Source organism: Alexandromys fortis, unplaced genomic scaffold (genome assembly GCF_014885135.2).
Source record: "Alexandromys fortis isolate MF-2015 unplaced genomic scaffold, M_Fortis_MF-2015_v1.1 scaffold_92, whole genome shotgun sequence".
Taxonomy (NCBI): Eukaryota; Metazoa; Chordata; class Mammalia; order Rodentia; family Cricetidae; genus Alexandromys; species Alexandromys fortis.
In genome coordinates, this window is record NW_026067972.1 from 3,197,361 (window position 1) to 3,224,990 (window position 27,630).

General features: G+C 50.6%; 1 protein-coding gene and 1 long non-coding RNA gene across 2 annotated transcripts in view; one reads left to right on the forward strand and one right to left on the reverse strand.

Moving 5' to 3' along the window:
* Nucleotides 1–27,630, forward strand: part of Gabbr2 (gamma-aminobutyric acid type B receptor subunit 2) — a 341,698-nt gene that overhangs the window by 274,664 nt on the left and 39,404 nt on the right. The window contains exons 12-13 of the mRNA XM_050155902.1: nt 8,806–8,913; nt 13,742–13,864. Coding sequence (XP_050011859.1) covers nt 8,806–8,913; nt 13,742–13,864 — 231 coding nt within the window. The remainder of the gene's footprint in view (nt 1–8,805; nt 8,914–13,741; nt 13,865–27,630) is intronic.
* Nucleotides 21,382–27,630, reverse strand: part of LOC126509929 (uncharacterized) — an 8,738-nt gene continuing 2,489 nt past the window's right edge. The window contains exons 2-3 of the long non-coding RNA XR_007594279.1: nt 25,633–25,731; nt 21,382–21,534 (exon numbers count right to left, since the gene is read on the reverse strand). This is a non-coding gene — a long non-coding RNA (uncharacterized lncRNA). The remainder of the gene's footprint in view (nt 21,535–25,632; nt 25,732–27,630) is intronic.

The following is a 27,630-nucleotide window of genomic DNA, read 5'->3' on the forward strand; positions in this document are numbered from 1 at the left end:
TGGGCAGTCCTACCCGTGGTTGCTTCCGCATGGTGTGAGAGTAAGGTGGCCCTCTACAAAGCCACCTCTTCCAGGTCCTACCTGCTGCTCTGAAGCTTCAGGTCACCCACCAGCCGTGAATAGGATAGAAATAGGGAGTGAAGGATGCACTAGAGAGCATCCCAAAACATGTGCATAAACATGCACACACATACACACACAAACACACACACACTGTATGTCAAACTTTTTAGGATCACACATGTCCCCTGCTGTTGGGGCAGCACCAGAAAAGCCTTAAGCCCCAGGTAACAGTGCCCCGCCCCTGCTGTTCCCAAGTCAGCAATGTCCTGCCCTTCTTGAACACTATCTTGGCCTGTGCTGAGCTCATCAGATGGTAGGAACCTAGCCAGGTGCCAGGGGCACCACCCTGCGGCACCTCACTAAGTACTTGGGAAAGAGCAAAAATGCCCTAAACTTTTGCTCCAAAGGGCTTAGAGCCCTGCCCTCCCCAAGTCCAGGAACCATAATAACAATACGAAACTAGTTCTAGGATCCTCCTGGAAACCTCTAGGCTGTACACTGACCCAATCCGTCACTGTTGAGTCTACTGCTGAACTGGTTCTACAGCTGCCCCAGTCCCTTCTGAGATTCTGCTGGACCCTTGGCATTGCCTCTAGTGGGGGAGCTGAGTCCTGGATGCTGAGAAACTCTAAGAGCTGGCGTCCAGGAGTGTTCCTTCCCAGAGGTGGGCCCTCCATACATGTCACCCTGTACCCCCACCCCTGAAGGCACTTCCCAGCTGGGGTTTCCTGGGATTTGACCTGAATTCTTCAAGTGCTAATGACAGGCTAGGGAGCTAGGGAGCAAGGAAAGGGCCATCCCCACACTAGGACTTTTTCCTTAATGAAGCCTGACATTCTATTCTGGGAGTCACGCTCATTTGTGTGAGAGGAAGGTCGTCCTGGGAAGCCCAGGGAGGCGGCATGAATAAATCATGACGTGCTTTACAAATCGACCTGAGCCTGAGCTCCGGGCTGGGGAAATGACAGTTCTCTTGCCCAGAATTCCTTTATCAGCAGTGGGAACTGCACAGAGCGAGCCCACGTGTGACTGTGGGAGAAACAGCCTCCTCCGGATTGAACCGGTTCAGCCCAAATGCATGACCAGGATCACTTCCAGAATAATTCCTTCTGTTGCTCAAGAAGAGGAGCTACTCTTGACAGCAGAGCCCAAATACCATCCGGGAGTGCGGGGGGGGGGGGGGGTGGCGCTTGTTCTATTGCAAGAAGCCTCCTTCCTCAACCCACTGATGTCAAGAGTTGGGCTCTATTCTATCTTGAGACCTGCTGGCCGCTCCCAGTGCCCTCCCGCCACCCTGAGCAAGCAAGGAGCAGGAAACAGGATGCAGAAAGGAAAATCAGGGCCTGAAATTTCACCTCACTTTTGTCATCTGTAAAATGAGCATGACAGCTCTCTCTCGTCGGTCAGGGACAAATGTGGGATGAATGAGAGAGAAGAGTGGGAGGAAAGGCAGGTAACACAGTGTGTCACTTTTGTTATCAAACTTGGGGTAGCAGAGAATACCCCAGGAAGTCAAGTCCAGCCACCTGTCCTTAAGAATCAGTTAAAACAGTCAAGTTAATAGTAAAAAGCAGGAAAAGTAGACTTAGTTTATGTGGCCACATTGGAAAAAGGGACACAGAGATCCGGGGACAACGGTGCAGCTGCTAAGAGCCCTGGCCACTCTTGCAGAGCACCCCGGTTTGATCCACAATCCCGCACTGGTGGCTCACAACCACCCGTTCTCCAGTTCCAGAAGATCCAGTGTCCTTTTCCGGCCTCCGTGGGCACCTGCACACATACGGTTCACATGCATACGTGCAAGGCACGCATACGTACACATAAAACAAAAGTAAATCTTTTCGGAAAAGGCTAGATAGAGGACCGGGGTACTACCCTCTGAGCAGTCAAGGTGTGGTCCCTCCCATCACTGACCCTTCTCATTGCCAACATCAGCTGCAGTCTCACCCTGAGACACAATCTGATAAGTTCTCAGGACTGTGTTAGATCTCTTTCCAGGAGGCAAGCTCTCTGGCTGAGGCCTTTTATTTCTCCCAACTTGAGACTCCTGGGGAAATTTCCACTTCTTGGGATCCGGTGTTTCAATAGTCTGACAGAGAGGTTAAAGGACATAAGTGTCTCTTTAGAATATCTCCATTTCTACCATGCTGGTGACAACCTGGCCTCCAGACCAGTGACATCCTCAAAGTCATCAGATGGATGAGGTGGTCCCTGAAGTCAGTCTCCATCCTGAACATCTTTCCAGGGTCACCCTGTTCTGCCTCCCCACACGTGGTCCTTTTCCACCCTTCAGATCTTTATATAGACAACTGTGATAGTACCTCAGCAAGAAGCTGTGACAACCCCAGGGTCAGGCCTCTGCTCAGACAGGCCATTAGCATCCATGCAGGGACAGTGTGAGCATGCATGTGTGCGCACACAGAGATGCTACTGCTGGGGAAGCAGCCACACGCAGCTCCCATCCCCCATCTTCCATCCTTTCTGGAATCTTCCCAGCCTTCAGTGCCAGCTTCAGCAAGGCCTGCAAGTAGCTCCAGCTCCATGGTGCTGTCTCCCTGGACACTGTCAGAAGTAGAGTCACCATAGCAACACGGCCCCTGTGGGCAGAGTCGCTGGGAGACGGATGCTGGGTGTGGGCAAGGCCCTGGTGTTGGGGGAAGGAAACCACAGTCTCCAAGATGACAAGCCCCACCTGGCTCAGGAACCCCAGCCCCAGCAGCTGGAAGGGGAGCCAGCCAGAAGGCAGAAATGACAATTGCCGTCCTGTGAAGTGTAGGTAGGAACTGCAGCCAGGGCATGGGAAGTGATAGAACAATCCAGAGAAAGAGAGAGAGAGCCGCAGAGAAGACCCAGAGGCCTGGTGGACAACGAGCCCCATAGGACCTGCCACGCTCCCAGCCTCCGCAGCATGGCTGAGGATGGAAGCAAGCCAGCAGCTCTGTGTAGCACACACACACAAGCCCACTCCATGTCGGAATTCAACACCATCAACATTGCCCTACCCTGGTGCAGCCCCTCCCTCCAATCTGGAGGCAGGTCACCAGACAAAACAGAACTAACCCCCCACCTGTCCTGAGAGCAAGCCCAGACCCCGCCCTGCAGTACTTGACAAGGGTAAGGGTCCAAACACCAGGAGACTAAAAGGATGCATGCTGTGTGTCTTCTTCTCAAAAAACAAAAAAAAAAAGCAAACAAACAAAAAACACGCACATTGAATGTTCTTTTTTAATCTAGTACATTTATTCATTGCAGGGGGGCACATGTGCCCAGACACACATGTGGAGGTCAGAGGACATTGTGGGATCCACTCTCTCCTACCTTGTGAGTTCCAGGGACCAGAGTCAGGCATCAGACTTTCAGGGTCGCTTGTCACTAAGCTGTCGACTGCATTTTACCAGGAAGAACAGGACAGCAGGACAGCTAAGTTCTGTCTGCCAAACGAGCATCCCAGATAAATGTTTGCCCATTTGGATCTTTAAAAAAAAATGAGATAGCAAAAGAAAATAAAATCTACCCTTTATGATGTGTATTTGAGCGGTTTTCGTGTGTGCATTCATTTCTAGTGTGTCCCCAGAGTATTCTAGAAAGGCCATTGGCAAATGTCTGTGTCCAAAACTCCACCACATGACTTCCTAGCTGTGTGACTTTGCCTCGATTACTAACATCTCTGAACCTTTTTAGTTCATTCACTCCTCTGTGAAAGTGGGGCTATACTAGGCTTTGGGGTTTTTTGTTTGCTTGGTTGGTTCGAGTTTTGGTTTGGTTTGGTTTTTTGAGACACGGTTTCTCTGTAGCTTTGGAGCCTGTCCTGGAACTAGCTCTCATAGACCAGGCTGGCCTCGAACTCACAGAGATCCGCCTACCTCTGCCTCCCGAGTGCTGGTATTAAAGGCGTGCGCCACCACCACCCGGTGAGGCTTGTAAGGGTTAAATGAGAGCATGTGTTAAAGCTCTAGGTCCCAGCGGATGCTTGTGAAGGAATGAATGGCAGGGCGAATCACTTATGAATGAGTGATAGACAGTTAGGATAACCGTGGTCCCTTCTAAAAAGCAGAGTGAACGGATGAAGAGCTGGGAACCTGGGGTGGGTGCTGGGAGTTTTGGTGCAGGTGTTTCCATGGCAACTCTGACCCGCTGTGGCCTTGCTCTGTTAGAACTGGAATGGAGGTAAGCCAAGCTGCAGTGAGCCTCTGCCACCTGCAGTGTGGAGGGCCCGGGGGACAGGCCACAGGACAGTAAGAGTGACGCAGCAGGGACCTCTGTGGATGCCCTCTCCGGGAATCCCCAGTCGCTGTCTCTAGTTAAAAGCCCATCCAGCCAGGGGCTGCTCAGTGAACTCTCAAGGAGCCAGACTCAGCAGTGCAGCTCCCTCACTGGGACAGGAGAAGCCTGATTCACTGCCTCACTTAAAGCATACATGTGCATACAGACACATGCCCATCATGAACAGATTCTGGTGGATATCTGCAGGACTCCACACGGCAAGCCACGGGGCGTTGAGGCTGCTTCCCCAGCGCACACCTAAAGGAGCTGTAGCTCATAGGTCCCTGGGGCTGTACTGCGGTAGATCCCTTGGGGACCAGGGATCCATCTGGGGATCCTGGAAACCCAGAAATGTCATCCTCTGAACACCAGCCGTGGAAGCACAGGGGCTGGAGAATGGGAGACGCTGGCTTGCGCCCCCTCCCTCAAGTCTCCAGGAGCAGAGCAGCCCTGTCCCGGTGCGCAGGGTTGAGTCCTGCGGGTGATCTTACTACCCCCCTTGTTTACAGGGAGCTGTGTGCTCAGCATGGGCAGCAGCTGGGCAAAGGTGGGGCAGAGGAGCCTTCTTTGGGTCCTTCAAGAAATCCTGGATTTTTCTCTTATATAAGGTAGAGGTTACCCAAGAAACCCCCACTTTGCCTCCTAGTAAATTCAAGTCTTATAAAATTAGTGAGATATTTTTGCTGAAAGGGGTTTGCTTGTTTTTTCGTCCTGTGGGGTTTCCCTTTGGGGGAGCTGATCACCATCAATCTGTGAGTGGCGCCTGGAGATGAACAGGAGAGGGAGGGCGGGAAGGGATTGGCGTCTTTCTCGGGGCTCTAACTTGGGTGACAAGTGTGTGGTGGCAAGACTCCCTGTGTCTGAGGAAGCAGCAGCTCAGAGAAGAGTGTGAAGCCTGGCTGTGAAACTGAGGGTTTCATGGGACACCTCCTTGTCACCGAGGCCTCCTGTAGCGCTTTAGAGCCCCGAGGAAGAGGCTAGGAGTCAAGATGACATCCAGGGACAGCCTTGGATGGGCAGAGGAAGCCCGATCCTGAGCGGCTTCCATCTCATAGATAAGGAAGAGAAAAGAAATGGACGTCCTCTCCAGCAGAGTCCCTCAGGGGTGAGCCACCCTGCGGAGGCCACCCTGCTGGGATCATTCTGCTGTCCTTCTCGCTGCTCTGTTCTCTGCTGCTGGCTTGCCCTTATCGAGAATTTGCTGCAGATGGGATGGAAGAGCTGCTTGTCTGTGACACACAGAAGCCCACCCAAGGACACAGAACTGCTCAAGCTGTTGGTCAGGCCATTATTATATTCAGTAGTCACAGCCCCAGCCCAGGGATTCACCGGGATTCTCACGCCTGAACATCCAGTCATAGTCACGGTTCTCATCAATTACCAAAACTAGCCAAGGCATAGGCCCCTGAGAGCACATCCTGGGAAGACCTGGTGAGCATCCAGAACCTTCTCCAGGGACCTAGGACAAACAGGAGAGCTCCCAGGGCAATCCAAGGCCCAGCCACATAAGTACCAGGCCTGCAATCCACCCACATTCTAGGCAGAAAGAACACAGCTGCCTGGAATTCTGAATAAAGCACAAATCACACTTTTTGCACAGATTGCTTAGGCATAGTGAGACCCTACATCACAGAGTGAATGGGTCCCCAAGTCCAAGTTGGCAGACGCCAGCCAGGGCCAGCATCTCCAGCGAGTGAAAAAGTGTCTGTGGGGCGCTCTCCCCGGGCGCCCTTGGCCTTCTCTGCTTCCAATTCACTGTAACACATTGCAGCTTCCAGATACCAGATTAAATTTCTCTCATCGAGTTTTAACTCACTTAATTTATGTTATTGAATCTTAATGAAATCGGCTCTCTCAGAAGAGACGAGTGGCCCGGTAATGACAGCTTCAAAGAGAGCATGGGTCAAAAGGAGCCTGAGTAAGCCAGGCCCAGGGCAGTGGCACGTGGCCTCCAAATAAGGTTTTTGTCAGCCACAGAACAACAGAATGACATTGTTTCATCTTTTCCATACTTTATTTTAAAAAAAAAAAATTGAGCCGGGCGGTGGTGGCGCACGCCTTTAATCCCAGCACTTGGGAGGCAGAGGCAGGAGGATCTCTGTGAGTTCGAGACCAGCCTGGTCTACAAGGGCTAGTTCCAGGACAGGCTCCAAAACCACAGAGAAACCCTGTCTCGAAAAAAAAACAAAAAAAAAATTGAGGGGAGGATGGAAAAGGTGTGGAGAAAAATGTATAACTCAATTAAAACCAATAAAGTATTAAAAATGACATTGTTCTGTGTATGTTTACAATTAAGAGTTACTTTCCTTTTTTTAGTAATTTATTTAACTTTATTTTATGTGCATTGGTGTGAAGGTGTCAGATATCCTGGAAGAGGAGTTGCAGTCAGTTGTGAGCTGTCCTGTGGGTGCTGGGAATTGAACACGGGTCCTCCGGAGGAGCGGTCAGTGCTCTCCCCCACTGAGCCATCTCTCCAGTTCCTAAGAGTTACTTTCTAGCGTGGTCCCGGGGTGGACGGTCACTTTCAAGCGTGTGGAGGCTGAGAGCTCTTTTTCTCTGTGCCGTCTCAATCACCTGACAAAAACAGCTTAAGGAAAGAAGAGTTTACGCCGCCTCACAGTCTGAGGGTACAAACCTAATCAGAAAACTTCATCCCAGACACACCCAGGGGTTTGTTTCCATGGTGATTCTGATTCCTCCTCAAGTTGACAATTGAGATAAAAGGTCCTGATGCGTCAGACTTTCATCTCTGTGATGAAGGAGCTGGAAATCAGCTCGAGGGATAGGAATGTCTTTGGGCTGACAGTTCCACTTCTGCCCACCGTAGTTAAGGAACGTGTGGCCCAACAGAGCAGCTCGCCCCCATGGAGGGCAGGAAGCAGAGACAGAGAGAGCCAGGGACCAGGTCCAACCTTCAAAGGCCAGTCACTAGTGACCCACTTCCTCCAAGAGCCTACCTCGTAAGGCTTCCACGACCTCCCCAGATAGCACCAGCATTCAGCACTTGAGTCTGTGAGGACAGTGCAATCCAAGTGTTCCAGAGAGCCCGGCAGAGCTTGTCCTGGCTGGTGGGCCAGCTCCCGAGTGTAGACAAAGCTGACTTGAGTTAAGCAGACTGTCTAGATAGGAGAAAAAGACTATCAGGGAGACAAGGCCACTCTGGCTCAAGGCGCTGAATTGGAGTTCTGGGGCTCCGGTGGGCCGGTGAGGAACTGTGTAAGAGTGGGCCTCTGTTTCCTCATTTATAGAGTGATTCCCTCACTCAACAGCTCCCAAGTCATCCTGGTTACTAGTAGTGTTAGCATCGTCCACATGGCCTCTGACCTCATGGTCCATGTTGAAGGACCAGATGCACCTTCAAGTGTCTGGCTGAGTGAACACTGTGTGGGTGCCCCAGTGACTGAGACAGAGGACAGTGATGCTCTGAGTCATGGGAGGAACTAGGGTCTCAGTCCCCAGGGATCAGCTACTCCTCCCTCCATTTCTCCATTTTCCTTAGCATCCTTGGGTTACAACACGGATGTTCCATATCCACATTACAATGTAGGTGATGCTGTGGCCATCCCCCACCCGAAAAAAACCCTGTCACTCATTGCCCACCTAATTTCCTACCTACTGAAGGCTGCGTTCCCACCTGTGCTGGGTCCCCACTCATATGTCGCATGCATCTCTCAACAGTGGCCAGATTGCTGCTGACTTCCCTAGCTTAGGGATTGGCCTTGACGTGTCCTCAGCCACTCGAGTGGGACTGGGACACCTGTGAGCCATATCGCTAGAAAGGCAGAAGCAGGCGCAATGCATCACCAAGAATGGGGGTTTAGAAGCTATACAGGGAAGCCAAGGTCCTCTGTGTTGGAGGCATCTAAGTCAGCCAGTGAAGGTAGCATCTGGCTGTCATTACAGTCCTGGCAGAAAGTGGACATCTTAGAGGCCCCCTGGTGGCCATCCGGTCTCAACCTCCAGGAACCCAGAGTGTAGGCTCCTTCAGACTGGCTGTTCCCATCAGTCATCAGCCGGGACTGGTAACCAAAGCACATCTCAGACTTGGGGAGCATGTCAGAGTCGGGCAGGACCTTAGTCCTGCTCCCCAAGGTCACCCAAAGCATGAGACTAGCACCACCCAAAGGAAGGGGAGAGGAAAGAGGAGGAGAGAGCAGAAGGGAAGATGCCTGGGTCTTCACCTCCCCAGTGAGCCCTCAGCAGTGCAGAGATTTCTGCTTCTTGCCAGTGGGTGGAGCCCTCTGAACTAGGAACCATTTGGAGGCAGGATTTGAACCTTTTTGATCTCTGCACCTAGTGCCCAGGACCTGATGAGTGCCCGATAGTACTAGCCGTCTATGGAATCAGAATCCAACTGCAGGATGCTCAGGAGATCGCAAACATGCATGGCAGAGTGTCTGTGCCCAGCACCTAGGTTCCATTGCTGGGTGGTCAGTCACCTGGGTGATGTTAACTCTGCAGTGTTGTCCTGGCTTCTAGGTCCGGACCTGGATTCTCACCGTGGGCTACACAACCGCCTTTGGGGCCATGTTTGCAAAGACCTGGAGGGTCCATGCCATCTTCAAAAATGTAAAGATGAAGAAGAAGGTAATGAGAGCTTCCGCTTCATTTGGCTGTGTTCATTTGGCTTTTCTTGTGTAAACAGGCATTAGGCGCCTACTGTGTGCAGGTACTGAGCAACTTGGTGGAGATTCAAGAGAAATTCAGTTCCCACCTCCTGGTGACAGCTTCCCCAGGAATCTGTTTGCAAAGCCTTTACAACTCACAGTGACAGGAGCTGTTTAGGGACATGTAGGGTGTACTGGGGAGCAAGGTGCTCAGGGAAGGCTTCATGTAAGAGGTGACACCCATGTTAGGACCTGGGGGTAAGTGGGAGTCATCAGACGACAAGGATGGGTGGGGACTGCATACCTGTAGAGGGAACACCTGATAATAGTGGAAGGGAATGGATGCTCTAGGAGCTGAGAGGCTTGACATGGTCAGGATTTAGGCTTCACATGGACAGGGTCCAAGAAGAGGCTGAAGGAAAAGGCAGGGGTGACGTTAGGGAGTCAAAACTGCGACTTAGGGCTCACAGGAACCTCTTTGAAAGAGGGGAAAGAAGCAGGACTAGGCCCCCAACTTAATGGCAGGGCTTTCATAGAATGCCCTAGAGGGCAGGAGCTCTGCCTCGAGGCGGGTAGAGGGCGTTTGCCCCATGTTGTGGGTGACCATGATATTAACCAAACATGACTGGGCGTCTGGCCATAGAGGAATCCCAATGCTGTTCTTTAAATTTCTGTTGTGGTCTTGCTGGTCGGGCAGAATTCAGGCAGGCATCGTCTCCTAAGCGGCCACTCCCTCTCCAGCCTGAGGCCTATGGCGCCCTTCACCCTCAGTGCCACCACCCCATCCCCACTGTCAGAGCCGCTTTCCAAGCTGCAGTCCCCACCCTGGAGGAATGGGACAGTCTGGACCCTGCCTACTCCCCAACTCCATCTGTCAGACACCCAGACCTCCTCAGACAGACGCGGGCTGCTCTCAGAGAGAGGGACAGAGGGACACACAGCACTGCCATCTCCTTGTGCTCCTTCAGCCTTCTGTCCCCACAGATCATGTGACCGTTCCCTTCTGTGAGATGGAAGTGGCTCAGTCATTCCAGCCATTTCTGGTCCTGGTTACGGATTTCAGTCCAGTGGGTGACTATGAACACAGGCCATCCAGCTCAGGTCACTTTAGCTCAAAGCTCTGAGGATGTAGCTGAACATCAGATGAAGTGTTTCTAGACTTTCTCGGGTGATACAGTTGTCCCTCCACTTCCTTTTGGCACTGGGTACACACACACACACACACACACCACCCAAAACAACCAAATCCACAGGTGCTTGGTACCTTTGTATAAAATGGAGTACTCATCAAGGTACCCCACCATCCTCACATACACCTTAAATCATCTCCACACTGTGTCCAGTAACTAATGCAATGCAAATGCTGTGTAAACATTGTTACACGGTATGGTTACAAGTCACTGTAAGAGAAGACAGTTTGTATATTCTAGGTACAGATGCAAACACCAGGGGCCTGCTGCCTGGTGAACTGCCTTGGTGGTGGAATCTGTGAATGTAGCAGCACAAAGGAAGGAGGACTGTGCTGATCTACAGCCAGAGAAAAAGCCCTCTGGCTTGCCTTGGGGCTGTCCGGTGTGGGCTATCCTTGACTGAGAGCCTTAGCGATGCAGGCTTATGGGGCCCAGGTTGCCATGCTTGCACCAGCCTTCCCCAGAGCTAAGGGGTGCTGACCAGGCTCTCCTGCTCTGCAGCTCCGCTTTGAGCTGCTCTATCACTAATGCAACCCAGCATTGATTCTGTGTGCTACTGGGGGGTTATCCACATTGTCAGCTGCAGCCAAGAGCTGGCCACCGTGTTCGTGGAGCAACTACAGAGAACACACCAACGGGCAGCAGCCCAATGAACATGTCATGAGAAGCTCGGGAGTTAGTGGTGCACACCCCTGAGGGGTGACAATGGGATGTCTCCAGGGACCTCAAGCTCTGGTCACATCTGACAGCATTGCCTGGTGCCGGAGCCCACAGCAGTATGCACTCCACTGAGAGAAAATTCGGCAGCCTGTTCACAGGAGGGACTTCTTTGACACACAAGGCCCCCCATTACTTTTTTTTTCTCATTCTTTATTCTTTTTTAACTCTGGGGAGGTACCTTTCACTTTTTTTTTCATTTTCTTTTTTTTTCTACCTTTTAAAAAGGTGATGCTGTGAGGGAGAGCGGACGCTAGGGTCCTTGGGGGTACAACCTTAGACTCGGGAGAAGGCAGTAATTGTGTCCTTGGAGACCTGAAAGACACCTTTGGAGAAACCAGTGGGGAAAGTGACATCAACAGTGTCAAGAGTCACAGACAGGAAGGGGACAATCTTCCTGGATAGGAATGAAGATAGCTTTGCCCTTGGGGAAGAGACTGATGACATCAGGGGGCCCAATCATACGGAGTCACCGCCGTCCAGTTAACCAGGCTAAACGGCCCACTTGAAAACAACTAAAATGAGAAACTGGATGAATTTTGCCACAGTTTTTAAAAGCCAACAAAATCCAGGGCATAATGACTTCTGCCTGTAATCCCAACACTTGGGATGCTGAGGTGGAAGGATCGTCATGAGACCAAATCGAGTCTGGGCTAAATAGTAAGGTCAAGGCCAGCCTAAGCTGATATAACAAAACTCAACCTCATTGGAGCCACTGTTACCTGCCCTTCAACATGATCTGGCTCCCCAAGGCATGCTTGGCGGGCCAGTTGGAAGTCTGTTTCTCCTCTTTCCTGTACCCTTCTCCACCTGCTCAAGGAATCAGCTTTAAACTCAGAGCAATCCCTCTGAGGATATCACATCCTCCAGCTTTCCCACAAAAAAAAAAAAAAAAAGTGCCCAGTTCTTGTCCCCAAAGACCACAGCACCTCACACTGTGTTTGTATTCTGTGACCTTCACCACCATCCACCTCCAAAACACAAGCCAAAGCCCCACACCCATCCACCACCAGCCCCCATTCCCTCCTGCAGCCAGGGACCACCTTACACTGCCCCTCTAAATCTGACACCAGGCAGCCTCACGTGAATTGAATCACACAGTGCGTGTTTTGAATAATTGACCCGTTTTATTAGGCTTCCGCTGCGTTTGGATTCTGTTTTGAGGACCCCTTCGTTTTCCTCTAACAACACGTACACTAGATTTTCAGAAGCATAAAAATGCAGTCGCGTGTCTTTTTCCTTACAGTCTTCTTACACCTCCCTTTCTCACTGAACGCCCCCCCACTCCCCCCTTCCACCTGGGGCGGTGGGCCCTCCCCAAACATACGTGCAGGCTTCACCTCACATGCCCCTATTGTCACAGGCACTCAGGGAAGGGAGCCTATTAAGAGAGCATCGGCACACGGTGACTTCATGTTCCAAATTCAGCGTTTTCATAGCATGTTACTATTTTTCTAAAGACCAATCATAAAGTCTTACACGGAGAAACTCATGACAGCCTTCCTTCTGCCTCTCACGAAGCAAAGCAAAGTGTGGAAAGGAGGCAAGCCGCCCAGGGAGGGAATTTTCTGTGCTGGGGCAGATGTTTTCTGAGGACGAATCTATCTTAGCTCCATCCCCAACAAGATAACACAAGCAACGAAACATCTGAGATCATTGTGCAGACAGTTACCTGGCTCACCCATAGAACTGCCTTCAGAGACGGCTTCCAGCAGCTGCCTGGACAGTTCGGCTGTGAGAGACTGCAGGGTGAGAGGGTGGGGTGACACCAGCCCCCCATACTGTTTTTCCCACGAAGGGGGCACTGTAGAGCAGAGTGTCAGCCCTGCTAAACCAGTCAGGACCAGATAAAAATCTGAAGTCAAGCCCCATGTGATGGCACATAGCTGTTATACCAGCTCCTGAGAGGCTGAGGCAGGAGGATTCCAAATTCAAGGCCATTCTGGGCTACAGAACAAGCCTTCGTCTGAAAAAAAATAATTTAAGGTTTTCTTCGTTTTGTTCTTGTTTTTAAGCAATAAAAAATGCTCCCCTTTTTAAACTAGAGGTCAGCAAGGTTTCTCCTGTTAAGAACCAGTGGTAAATGCTTCGACCTTGTGGGCCCTGCTGTCTCAGGTGCACGTGCAGGGACTCTTCTCTGCCTGACAAGTGACGGGGAGCTGGGGACAGATATGCCCATGGATAGGTGTGGTTACATTCCCATAAAACATTGCCTACAAAAACAAGTGGTGGGCTTCTCAACTTCTGCTCGGAACAGTGGTGAGAGGTGACATTCACAAAAGACAGCCGGCTTCTGCCTCTGCGGAGCAGTCACCGTAAGCCAGACTTTGTGCAGCAAGTGTGAACTGGGAGCTTATCACACCATGTCACAGACGGTGAAAGCGGCTCAGAGGGGCAGGGCCATATCCAAGATCACAACTAGTTAGTCCATGTCCGACTTAGATCTAGAAGCAAATACTTGGTCACTGCTGGTGCCTTGATGCCATGTAGAGAGAATGTGGCACTGTGACACACTAGTTCAGATGGGCAACAGGTGATGAAGTCATGAGCCTTGGCAGACAGACGGCGGGTGATGATGTCATGAGCCTTGGCAGACAGGAGAGTATGTCAGGAGGAGGAAAGGGGGTCTAGGAGGAGAGAAGGGGGAAAGGGAGAATGAGAAAGAGGAAGAGAGGAAGAGGAGAAAATAGTTTGCCAGACCGTAACAACTGGTGTTTCACACTGAAGACCTAGAGGGTGGAAACCGCCATTGAGCAAAGTGGCCAGACTCCAGCAAGTCCAGGTGTGTTCAGGTGCTGGTCATCCTCAGGAAAGACCTCGGCTGCCAAGCAATGTCTGGGCTGAGCTCCCCCTGTCTGGGCAGCTCTCATGTCTGCCTCCCTTTGCTCTTTCCCTCTGCAGATCATCAAAGACCAGAAGCTGCTTGTGATTGTGGGGGGCATGCTGCTGATCGACCTGTGCATCCTGATCTGTTGGCAGGCGGTGGACCCCCTGCGGAGGACGGTGGAGAGGTACAGCATGGAGGTGAGAGGTCAAGGCAGGAGGGGGGCAGGAGGCACCACGGGCACTTCCGGACATGACGGTGGTGGGCTCTGCGCTGCATGGTTTCCTCCACCACTCAACTCAGCCTCCTTCCGTTTGAGGCATGGGTTATTTCAGGAAGGGCAAATCGAAGGTAGCATGGAACAACTTCATATCATACTAATAAATGCAGGATGAGGGAAAAGGTTGGGCTACTTGAAGGAGTCTATTATCGTAACCAGGGAAGCCCCGTGTATCTGCTCATTCAAGTGAGAGATTATCGTGCCTTATGTCCCACCTTTGAGCAGGGACACACACTTGGAGAGCTTGTGCTTACCATATGATAGCCAAGGGCACTGAGCAGTGAAGTTCTTTCCACACATTCCATATTGGTTGTTAAGATAAAGAGCCTTACAGAAAAGTCTCGTGACTTATCCATTGTGAGCCAGGCATGGCAGCCCAGGTTTGTAATCCCAGCACAACAGAGGGGAAGGCAGGGGCATCCAAGGTCAAGACCAACCCAGGCTATATATGGTAGACCCTTTTTCACTATATGTACATAAAGGTTTTAATTGTCTTGCTCGAAGCCTTCCGCTGATCATTGTGAGGTGCCCCAGTTTGGGGAGCCTGAGTCCCCTGGTGTCTGCTGGCTCTCTCCTCACACATGTCAGCTTGGCTTTGTGGGGTGCTGGCTGGCAGGTGGTATTTACTGTCATTTCAGTATAGGAAACTCCAAAAGCCCCTGAGAGTCTCCACACCCCCTACTCCATTATCAGGGGAATCACTTTTTACAAAATGTCAAGTGTCTTCTTAAACTAAACCAGAAGTGGTGGTTCCATGAGCTAGGGGCAGAGGTGTATGTCCTTCAGGCAAATAAGATGCCCAGCCACGCTTAGGTGAAAGTGGACAGGGACTTTCTTCAACTCAGTGAGGAGTCGTGCAATCAGAATGTCATTTAGGAAAGAGACTGGAGACCGGCTGTACCACTCATCACGCTCCCTGGAAAGGTGCAGGAGTGACAGGTGGGCCAATACCAGTTGTGCTTGTGGGTCAGAGGGACAGCCATCAGGGCACCCAGTCAGACAGGTTCTTCCACACCTGTATGGAGGTACATCTGGTATCTCAGGCACTCTGTCGGGCATAACTAACAAAAGAACATGGTTCACCCACTCAGTGCCCTAGGTGATCCCTCACCCACCCTCTGTGCCCTTGAACCTCTGGATAAATTCTTTGCAGTTGCACTGTTGCCTTGGAGCTTTGATCAGCGGCCACGTATTTTGTGAAAATGGAAGGAGTAAGGTGTGTCCATCCCATCCCACAGAGGATGGCTCTGCCACCGGCCAGGGAAGACAGAGGGCCCAGGAAAGTAGGGGAGGGGGCTAAAGAAAATGAGGCTGGAGAGCCCAGGGCAGGCTTGAGCTGGGGCAGGTCACTGGAGACCAGGTTTGGGATGTCCCAAAGACCCGAAGGCTGCATCATTCCCTGTGTCTGCGGTGGAGTGAGGATGATCAGAGGTCCTAGGACTGAGGCTGGGACAGGGACAAGCATGCAGGGTTGGAGTCAGCCCAAGCGGCGGATTTTGGAAACGGGAAGTGTGTCCTCAGTACCGTTCAAATGGAATCTTTCTCATGCCACCTGCCCTGTGCCTGATGGTTTGCTTGCTGGGGTCTTTCTGCCTCCTGCCTGTCTACTGTCAGTGGCTTCACTGCATTTAGACCTGCTAAGTTAGTGTTCCAAGCTGTCAGCACAGATGAGGAAACTGAGTCTGGGAGGAACAGAATGCTACCCAGGGCCATCCAGTTTGTCCAAGACAAAAGTCCAGACTGACTCTGTTTTCACCCTCTGACCCTCCTACCCCTCCCCCCACCCCACCCCACCCCACCCCACCTCGCCCCGGGTACCTGTTGAAACTTCTCTCACACCTCTTCCTGGGACATTCCTCTTTTTCCGCTCTGATTTGGGGCTTGCCCGGCTGCTCTGTTGCCATGGTAGCAGAACCCTTTGATGTATCAACCCACAGCAGGGTCCCTATAGTTTCCCTGGAAGGATACTAAGCTGGCCAGAGGTTTCTCCCAGACTGCCTGCCAGGTACAGCACAATGCAGTGGTGAAACAATGTATCCAGGCTGCTGGGTGCTAAGGGCTCATTGCAGGGGCAGGATTTTCAGGTCAGCCCGAGAAGGAACTCTGGGCTGAAGGGAATTAGTTAATTGAAGGTCTTTGTAGTCTGTCCCTTTTTCCTCCCCCTACCCCAAAAGCATTTCGGTTTGCTCTGAGCTCTCTAATACCATTATGATCCAAGCTCTCACGAGGCTCCTGCCCCCTTCTGGGACCTTCTCTACCCAAATAAATGGTTTGAGCTTCAGCACCAAGGTCATCTATTACAGGGGCTGTGTCGCTGAGTTCCCTGGCCCTACCTGACCTCCCCAGCCTCTCTGAACTCTCCTCAAACTCTGCCAACACGCAGCCTCAACACTGACCTCCTAGGACATGATCACAACAGTTGAGCTAGCCCCCAGCACCCAAGGACATCTTCCATAGGGACACAGGATTCAAAGCTAGCAGCCTTGGTCTCACAGTAGACGCAGGCTACTTACTGTCTTGGGAGTGGACTAAACTCACACGCCCACCTACACCGTCCCTTCAGGTTGCAGTGAGGAAGAAGCAAAAGGACAAACAGCTGGAGAGTGACAGGGTTGGCCCTGTGAGCACGTCTTCCCCAAAGACTGCACGTGGCGACCAAGGAGATAAAACACCCTACAGCCCTCCAGAGAGCAGCCTGATTCCCGTCCGCCTTCATTTCTCTGTGATAAATATTGATATCTCACATGTCACATGCCAGGAACCATGCTAAACATGTTATAAATCAGAACTCACTTAATTTAAGCCTTGTAACAGAACTCTGAGAAGCGAGCTCATATTTTCCCAACTTTGAAGATGAGAAAACTGTTATATGCACCGAGAGGTTCAGTGCCACGCCCAAAGTCACACAGACAGTGGGGGATGCAGGTTGGATTCCAACCAGGGTAGTCTGCCTTCAGCCCGGCTGTCCCTGCTCACAAGTGGGAAGGCTGCCATGCAGGGGATGGGGGGAGTCTGAATTCTTTCTTCCCTGCCTGATCCCCCCTTTCAAGACTGCACAGAGCAATCTCTCAGGGCAGGCTGAGCATTTGACTTCTGTGCCCACCATCCAGCCCCTGGCCTCCCTATGTACCCCAGACTGACAGAAATCATTGTTTGGGACATCTGTCCATTAGCTGGACTCCCTGGTAACTGAGATGTGGCCCTGCCTTCAGGGACCATCATGGAGGCAGGGGAGACAGACATGTTTATGGCTAACTCACAGTTCCCCTTGAACAGCATGCTGGGGAGTTCAAGGTGCCAGGGTGCAGTGGGTGAGGGCAGAGATGGCCTCCTAGGTTGGGAAAGCTTCCCTGAAGCTCAGAGACATGGCAGTGAAGGAGGTGGGAAGGACCCAGGCAGGTGTACTGGGGAAGAAACAACTCATTGGGTTGGTCAGGTACCGGGGGCATGGAGCCATGGAAGGCTGTGTACGGTAGGTTGGTGGACACATTGGCCCAACTTCAGGCAACAGTTTGGCATGCACAACCTATAGCCCAGTGAAGACATTTCAAGGGGACATGGAAAAAACCTCACATTGTGCCTGGGGTACTCTCATGTGGGTGTTCAGGAGAACGTAGAGCTGAGAGCACCCATTTGCCTCAGCAACACATATGGTACCCAAACAACTGCTAGAGATACGCACCTCAGTGCAGATGCACAGAAGCAGCCAGCGGGGTTGAGGAAATGGCTAAGTGACAAGCTGCCTTACGAGCATGAACACCTGAATCCTGGGACCTGCATAGAAGCCAAGTGTAGTAGCACACTTCTTAAACCCAGCCCTGGGAGAGAAGAGATGTGTGGGTCCTGGAGCTCGCGGGTCAGCCTGGCTAGTTGAATTAGTTTCCTGCACGTTCAGTGAGAGACCGTGCCTCACAAAATAAGGTAGAGGATGACCCTCATCCACACACATATTCGTGTGTGCTCACAAACACACACACGCAGGCATGCACACATGCACACACCCGTGCTCACACACACACATACCAGCAGTAGTAAGGCTTGGGTGAGATTTAAAGCATTTTTTTCCCACATACTTCAAGTTCAAAGATGGAAGCTATTTAATACTCTTTAAGGATCCATAAAAGTAGTGACATCATCTTAAGATAAAAGGCAGGCAATTGTTCATTTGAAATCCAAGATCAGAGTTACCTCTGGGTAGGGGTAAGAGGGTGTCGTTGGAACAGGCACACAGGCCATGGGAGGTGTTCTGGCAAGGTCACTCTTTACCTTTTGCAGACGTATTTTATCTACTTTTCAGAAATGTGTGTGTGTGTGTGTGTGTGTGTGTGTGTATCAGTTTAGGATTCTTGGCACTTCATTAGATCGGTTTTAGGATTCCAGAAAACTTTCACAAAAGTCCTGCTTGCTGCACCCTCCCGGGTGCTAAGATAGACGTGTGGTCCTGGGTAGACATCCTCAACTTGGTGCCTTGGAGAAGATGCTTTCTCACTGAAGCCCTAATGGACAATCCAGTGAGGCCACTGTGGGCCTTGCTGCCCGTGTGATATCCTGTGGACCCTGTCACAGAATCACACTGCAGTCTCATGTCTTAACTACCCTCCGTTCCCTCCTTGACAGCCACTTGTCCACCCTTGCCTCTCCACGATGCCACACTGCTGGAATCAGCTTTCTCTCACCAGCTTCTTCTTCTGAGTGGCAATATGCATGTCATAATGCATGCCTGTTCGCAGCTCAGATTCTGTGGGTGACGAGCCCCTGCTTCCCGTCTGGGCCACCTGCATCCTTCCCATCTCCGACAACCGTTTTAGTTGCTTCTAGACTTAGGCAGTCACAGCTAAAGCTGCTGTGAGGGTTTGTGGGCAGGTTTCTGTGCAGACCCAAGTTCACGTTCTCAGTGTTGCATTGGATCTTCTGGGTCTTGTGCCTCAAAATCTAAAACCAGTTTATTAATATCTGCAAAGTAGCTTTCTGCATTTACATTTGTCAAATATAGCGCTAAATCCATTGATCAAGCTGGGAGGCACTGACATCAACTGATGTTAGATCTTTTGTCCATGAACATGAAACGCGACCTCTCTGTTTCTTCAGAATGTCTTTAGCCTTTTCATCCGTTGTCTAGTTCTTCATACAGATGTTGAAAACGAGTCAACACATACCTGTCTACTGCATTGTACTGTTGTACGGGATGCTAATGTAAATGGTGCCATGGTTTTCATTCCAGTTTGCTGATATATAGAATATAAGGAACACACAAACACACACACACACAAAAGCAACTACAGCAGCTAGAACTGTTCATTAGCTCAGTTTTGTGTTGACTCTATCGGAAGTTGCTATCTAGAAAACATTGCTGTCCGTGATATACTTTATTCCCCGTTTCTAATCTGTATAACATTATTTTCTTTTTTTTTTTTGAAGTATCACATTGGTTAGGGTTTCTGCTGCAATACATTAAATAGAGTGGATTTTTTTTATAACTTAAAAAAACTACGAAATAGTTGTGATGGTCAAGTTGAAGCTGCCTTTGGGGAAGTAATAAGAGGGTAAATAATTACATAGGCAAGAGCCCAGATTGTGAGGGGCCTTGAGTGCTAAGCCGATGAATTTAGACTTCAAAATGAAGGAGATTTTATCTCAGGAATGACAATGACATGGTCACATTTTTCACGGCTGCAGAGTGAGAACAGGTGGAGGATGAGGCTTGGGGCTCAAAAAGGCAGCAAATCAGGCGTGAGTTGGTGGTGACCTAAACCAAGGTGAGCAAAAAAAGGACACAGAGAAGTGTGACGTGTGGATAGATTCAGGGAGCATTTGAGAACAGAGTTAGTAATTGATTGAGTCCAGGGGATAGGGACACAGGAAAGCAGCAAGGCCCTATCCAGATTTCTGCTGGGGTGGTCCATGGCAGCTTCATCACTGAGTCGGGGTACAGAATGAGAAGTGGGCTTGAGGAAGAATTAAGAGTCTCACTTCTGGTCATGTTTTTGAAATGCCTGTGTGCCTGAACCTCCTGGGTAAAGGAACCCAGAAGGTGGGACTCAAGGGACTGGGGACACATGGTGTTCATTTATCCAGTAGAGGGGACAGGTGGGCGGGTCAGCACACAGAAGCTGGGAGTCATGAGGACAACTGTGGATCCTCAGAGAATGTGGGGACAAGGAGAAGAAAGCGCTTCCGGGAGCCCTGGGGGAGCCCTGAGGGAGTGTGGATACCAGAGGAGACCCAGGGAGGAAAGCTGGAAGTGAGCTTCAGACAGACAGAAGACACTAGGGAAGAAGTGTCCGTGTGGGGCTGGTGGTCAGAGGCAGAGCTGTCCACAGGCAGGATGTCAGAACTGCACCGCCCAGAGAGGAAGTGGAGAAGGAAGGAGTCTCCAGAGGGAGGCACAGGCTGGCGGGTGTCCCAGGCACGTGCTGAGGGCTCCTCGTGACGTCTCCGCCACACCTCTGCCTGCGCAGTCATGGGAAGAGTCCTTGTTTCTGCAATTCCTACACCAGAGGTGTTGATGAACCTGCCAGGGATGTTTGAAACGCTTGTAAAATATGATATGGATTCTTGGCAGGAAAGAAAATTGCATTTTTTTAAGTGCCTTGCATTGCTAGTAATGATGGTAAGAATGTAATGTAGAATATACAGTTCTGGACTTCAGGGAGACAGGTAGGGGCACAGACGAGACCCGAGAGAGGTCAACACACACATGTGACATCAAAAGCTCCATACAAAGACCTCAACTCAGGGCATAGGGATGGAATCGAGTTGGGACCCAGGGGGGATCCAGGAACAGTGATGCTCAGCATCCAGGGATGTAGGCAGGAGGCAACAAAGGACACCTGGCAGGAGACTGAGGCGGATGGGAAGAAGATCACATGGGTCCAGTGCCTTGGAAACCAAAGGAAGAAAACGCTTCAAGAAGGAAGTTTTGATGAGCCATGCCAAGTGCTGCTTTTAGATCAAGTAAGATGAGGATCAAGAACTGACAGTGTGCATGTGTACACTCACTCATGCTCACACATACATACACGCACACACACACACACACACACAGAGAGAGAGAGAGAGAGAGAGAGAGAGAGAGAGAGAGAGAGAGAGAGAATTTATTTTTTCATTGGAGAAAAATGGTTTGAAATGAGTTTGCTATGAAGCTCAGCCTATAGCAACAATGTAGTGCCGCCGCCCTGGACGGAAGGGTTCTTTCCCCTTCCCTCTGTGTCAAGCCGTTCATCCACCAGATCATCACAAAGGGGTTTTTGTTGTTTTTGTTGTTGTTTCTCTTTCTTTTTATTTATTCAACGCGTCTTTCACATCCTGCATCTTGATCCCATATATTTCCCCGCCCCTTCGCAACTGCCCTCTGCCCCTACAACACCCCCCTTAAAACAAAATTTAAGAGAAAAAAAAAAGGAAAAAATTAAAAATCTCATCGTGGAAACTGTCGTGTGACACAGGGAGTCGTGCAGTGAACCCCTTTATCCCCGTTGCAAGTAAGTGTTCCCGGCAAAGGGTCACTGATCTTGTTCAAGGCCTCTGGTTTCCGTTACACCATCCATGCTGGGCCCTCACTGAGACTCTTCTTGGATATCCTGTTGTTGCCTGTGTTGTGGAGAGACTCCAGCTTTGGGTGTGCAGGTCAGGCACCTTCATGTGCTCCAGCGGATCATAGATGGGGTGGGTATTGGGCCAGGCCGAGTCATAACTCTGGTTCTGCCTGGGCAGCTGCAGGGTTGGTCAGCCTGCTAGTTCTCCCCTGCTCTCTCCAGCATTCCCCCTCCCCACTTCTCTACCCCACTCCCCCACCCCACCCCCGTCCTACCCCATCCAGCCCCCAACTAATTCACTCTTACAGCAATGAGTGAGGGGTGGGGCCAGTTCTCTTGTTTTCCCGACCCCAGGGTCAACTCACCCCTTCAGGGCCAACTCTCCTGTGTTGCCCAAGCAAGGTGCAGGGGCCACCCCACAGCTGGTGGGGTGCAGGGACAGCTCTCGCACTCTTGTGGCCTCAAGTCTTGGTGGGCAGGGGTGGGAGATGGTTTTGATATGGAGAAACCCAATGGAAGTCCTGACACTTGCTGAGTGCAGACACTCAGACAAGCCACTTGGGCCACTGTCACAGCACCCTGAGGTCACCACCCAAGGTCTCCCCCAGTCTGCTTCAATGGCAGGTTGCAATGAGAGAGAATCACACATGCTGCTGTCACCCATGGGAGCCATGTGTGGGGGACGCATTTGCTGAAATGCTAGCCATCCCCATAGGCTGCCCAGTCACTCGCTACCTCAGGAAGCTCCCTAAGACTCGGGTGCCTGTGACTTTCTGGCCATTCTGGCGTAATCAGGTTAACAGTTTGGCACACAGGGGTGCTTCAAATTTCCCTCCGGACTCTGTGGCCTTACCATTCTGTATTCGCAGAGGCAAACAGGGATTGGGAGGGGAGGGGGGATGAGGGAACTGCACTTGGCTTTGAAATGAGTGACTTATACCAATAATGTTTCTATGGAAACAGATATTGGAAGAGGCAAACACATGGAATTTTAAGGAATTTTAACCCTTACCTTCTACCTCCCTCTACAGTTGTCTGGGTAAAGGAGGGGGAATCCACTCGGGAGCTTTCTGGTAACACCTGGGATCTTCACAAAGCTGACCAAGCCCTGACTCTGGGTGCTTACTGTAAAGCAGACAGCGCCATGGCAGAGGAGGGAGAGTGCTGGCCAGCAGCTCCTTAAGCTGCCCACAGCCTGGTGGCCCATGGCTTTTAAGGCTAAGATCACATTCTCCAAGTGGCAGATAGTCACTGTTGAAGTGATAGCCCTGGACAGCAGGGCAGATCTCTGTCACACACAGTCAACCTAACTAGCCAGGCCTAGGTCAGGGAGTGCATGGCTCAGGTTGCCTGGGTGAGTCCTCCCAGGGCAGCTGCCCCTTAGGAAGCTCTGAGTACACCATCCTCCATCAGAGACAGAAGTCTGCATTCTTCAAATAGGCCAGAGGCCTCTGGTGATCTGGAGATTGGCCTCCAGTCTCAGGGTGGGGACGTGATCCTTCCTCAAACCCCAACCTATGCACTTCTTTCTCCTGGGCCTCTGTTCACTCCACACAGAGCACCCTCCTTCCTGCCCCAGTGTGCCATCGTCCCTCGTAAAAACCGCACCTCAATCTGTGAGAAGCTGCTCGGCAGGATTTTCCCCAGGAACTTTGGGTCTAAGTATGAGGCCTTGGAATTCTCTGCCTCTTACACCTCTCACCCTGTGCACTTGCTCCTTCTGGTCACAGCACTGGTGACTGTCTATGCACCTGTCCCCCTTGTCTGTGACCTCCTCAGAGGCCAAGGCCATCTGTGTGTCCCCAGCACCCACCACCAGGCCCTGGCTCCAAGCAGGCTCTTGGTAAATATTTATCGACTGAATCGCTCCCTCCACCTGGAACCTTCTCCGCATGCCCCATATGTCCACATTCAAACCATCTGGCCGGACCCATTAAGCCAGCGTCTCAAAGACACCTCTCTGCCGAGTTGCAATTTAATTTAATGCCACACCCTCGCCTTTTGTCAAGAGCCCACTTCTGGGGCCAAGGCTGCCAAGAGGAGGACGCGGCATCTCTAGGAGAGACGGTGGTTCTGCTGCTGGACCCATGGCCCCGAGATAAGGGTCCACCAGAGACCTGAGGAGTGTGCTGCCAAGAATGGGCCCCACTCACCCATGAACCTCTACTTGTCTGAGTGTGCTTCCTTCCTGAGATCTGGAGTCACTTTAGTTTTTAAATTATATTTATTTATTTGTGTGTATGTGTGCATGCATGCTCATACGTGCAAATTTTTAACCTTGACTGCCAGCAAGTCAAAGCCAAATTCAGTCACCATCAAGGGCAGTCTCATCTTCCGTGGGGTTTCTGGAGGATTATCTTGCCCTCTTATATCTGACCTTTATTTTTAAATCTCCCATTGGTGTTTAGGTGGTTATTATGTATTGCTTCCAGCCCTTTGGAAGAAGCGAGGCAGAAATTCCAGGTTAGGTCACAAACGTTAGAACTCAAGACTTCGTCCGAGTCCCAGGATGCACTGGTGTTGTAAGAGAACACATCCGGAGTCATTTAGAACAACAGCTCCCTCCTGATAGCATGGACCTGCAGAATCGTGGCTTTATGCCTGGATTACTGTACTAAGAGAGAAGGCTTAAGAGTCTAACATACTACAGTGGGTGTGAATTAATGTCCCTTAGAGGGTACATAAAAAGAATGAGAGTGTGCACTAGTCGGGGCAGATTAGGTCTCGCTGCATAACAAAACAACCCTCAGTGAATTAAAGCAAATGAGAGCCTACTACTCATCTCAGCTCTTGCCCATTGAGGATCAAGTGTGGCTCCCCCATGGTGTCCTCCCTCTGGGACACAGTTGGCAATGCCCCTCGGGGACCATTTTCATAGCAAAGGGAAGAACTTCAGGCAAGGCATGTAACTGAGTTTAAAAACTTCTATCTTTTACTACTGCCACTTAGTTTTTAGGGTTTTTTTTTTTCCATTCTCTAAAATGTGCCTTGTGTCCAGGCCTGAATTCAGTGTGGCTGGAAAGAGACCCTACAATGCCCGGAAGATAAGAACACAGCAGGCAGTGCTGGCCAGTCATAACAACTGGGACACTGCCCCATCCGGCTTTTTGTTGCTGTCACAAATAATGCCTTTGCCACTAAGATGTAGGCCCATGAGAGCAGAGCAAGAGGAAGGACTGGTTTGTATCCCCTGTCACATCTACGGTGCCTGAGAAAGTACCTGCCCCCTGGTACGCTCTCAATAAACATCGTTAAGTAACGCAGCGGGTCTAGCCACAGGGCAGTCATATTAGAGGTTCTATAGGATAGTCTCCGAGACAGTCTGCTCTACCCTTGCCAGATCCCCTTCCATCCAGTCAGTTCTGTCTCCACTGCTCTCCAAACCGCCCCTGTCATCCATCACCTGACACCCTGGAGTGGGGGACACTGAGGGCACAGCTATAGCATGTGACGTGTCCACAGCAGGACGAGCAGAGAACTCTGCCGCCCAAACCCTGGCTAGAAGGTGGCTGTGTCAGGCCCACCCCTGACAGGTACCTAGGTGGGGCTGTGGAGATAGGTAAAGTGTTTGCTTGCACGCGAAAGGACCTGAGGTAAATCCCCGAGACCCAAGGACAAGCTGTGTGTGATGCTCACAGACACCCCAGTGCTGGGAAGACTGAGGCAAGCAGAGCCCTGCGGCCCCCTGACAGGAAGTCTAGAGTAGTTAAGTGATGAGCTCCAGGCCAGTGAGAGGAAAACCTCTGAGAAATGACAGCTGAGGTTAACTTCCAGCCTGCACGGCATATGTACACACACAGGCATGTGTACCCATACATGCATGAACACACACACACACACACACACACACCCAAGATAAGCAACTTAAAACCAAGGAAGGCTTGATTTGGCCTATAGTTCCAGGGGCTGTGTCCAGTCACTTGGCCTCGTTTGGGGCTCATGAAAACCATTGTGTCATGACAGAAGCACATGAAGAAGGGAACTGTTCATCTCTTGGCAGCCAGGAAGTGGAGAGTGTAAGAAACGGACTTGGACCTCCATGTCCCCTTCAGGGGCCTAATTCTCTTCCGCTGGGCCACACCTCCTGAAGTTTGCACCAGCTCTCTGGAGCACCACAGGTGGGGGGGGGGAGGGCAGGCACTACCACACTGACCTTGAGGGTGCTACACAGATCCATCCATAGTGCTGAGGGTAGCCGCTGGCCCCATTGTCTCAGGCTCCAGCCCCCTGCTCCTTCTAGGCCTTTCTCAACCTGACAGACACAGGATAGTTTTATTATTAACATCATTATCACTATTATCATTATTTTTATTATTATGGTCTATTGAAAGACAGTTAATATAAAATTCATTCTTAGAAAGTACACTTTGAGAGTTCTAGAACCTTCACGAGGCATACAGCTGTCAGCAACTGATCCCAGAAGCCCTTCATCACCCAAGGAGAAATCCTGACCCTTTGCCCTCACCTCTGACTTTCCCTCTCTCTCAGGGCTCAAGGGCATTTTAGGTCAGCCTGTGTTTCCCAGTTCTCTTACATATATACCTAGGGGTGGATTTTCTGGGAAGTTCTGTAACCTTGAGTTTTGTCTTTTTAAGAGCTGACCAGTTTCCACCAGCGCTAAACAGAGCTCTGATGCCTCCACAGTGTTGCTTGCAGTGTCTGGTGGATATAAAGGGTTATCCCGTGATTTATATGAGAATGGCTATCAAATAACAGTGGACAATGGTGGAGAACATGCTACGTGTGTGTCAGAGAAACATGCCCACGTGTGTGTAGAGAGAATATGCCTACACACGTGTAGGCCTACACTACTTGTGTGTAGGGAGAACATGCCCACACGTGTGTAGGGACCACTGTGCTTCTTCCTTAGAGAAATAACTGCTCAGAGCCTTGGCTCATTTTTTAATTGAATTGGACTTCTTTCTTTAATGTCGATTTGTAAGAACTCTTTATATCTTCTGAAGCCAGACCCTTATCAGATAGAAGATATGCAAACATCGTGCCCTGCTCTTTGAGTTATCCCTTTACTTTCTCATCAGTGGCCTGTGATATACAACAATTTTTAATCTGACTTATCTATTCTTCCCTTTGACAAAAAAACCATTGTCCGAGCCAGGGTCGTGAAGACTAACTCTAGTGTTTTCTCCTGAGTGTTTGCTAGTAGTAGGCCTTACATGTGGGTGGTGGGACCATTCTGAGCTAATTTTGAACATCATAGGAGGCAATGTCCCAGACCTGTTACTTTACTCATGGATATTTAGTTGCTTCAACACTTCATTGAAAAGAATATCTTCTCCGTGGAAAAGTCTCACAATCCTGTTGAAACTAGTTGGCCAAGGCACGTGGTTGGGTCCTGAGCTCTCCATCTATCCCACTGTCGGTGTGTCTGTCCTCATGACAGCCCCACACTGCCATGGCTACTGGATCTGGTAGTAAGCTGAAACGGAAAAGTGAGTCTTCCAGCTCTCTTCCTCTTTTCCTGGATTTCTATGTCTACAGAAAGGGCTGTTGGAGTGTCAGTGTCACAGGGATGGACTGAGACTCTCACCTAAACCAGCCAGCCCAGGCGGGAGCTGCAAGCATGGGAGCTGCCTTCCTATTTATCAGGCTTTCTTTCTTTCTTTCTTTCTTTCTTTCTTTCTTTCTTTCTTTCTTTCTTTCTTTCTTTCTTTCTTTCGTGTGTGTGTGTGTGTGTGTGTGTGTAAGAGAGAGAGAGAGAGAGAGAGAATTTCTAGACAGGGTTTCTCTGTGTAACAAGTCTGGTGCTCTGGAACTCACTCCGTAGACCAGGCTGGCCCCCAATTCAGAGATCCACCTGCCTCTGTTTCCTGAGTGCCGTGATTAAATGTGCGCCACCACACCTGACTTTCCTTGACTATTTAGTCAACTTCTAATTTTTTTGTCTATGTCTTGTAATGTTTTGTGTGTAAGTTGTAAGTCTCACACTTCCTTGGATAAATTTATTTCTAAGTATTCATTCTCTCCGGTGCCATCATTGGTTGGGTGACTATCTTTGTTTCTGCTGTTCATGACTAAGGGGTGCAGATGTGTTCATGACTAAGGGGTGCAGATGTGTTCATGACTAAGGGGTGCAGATGTGTTCATGACTAAGGGGTGCAGATGTGTCCATGACTAAGGGGTGCAGATGTGT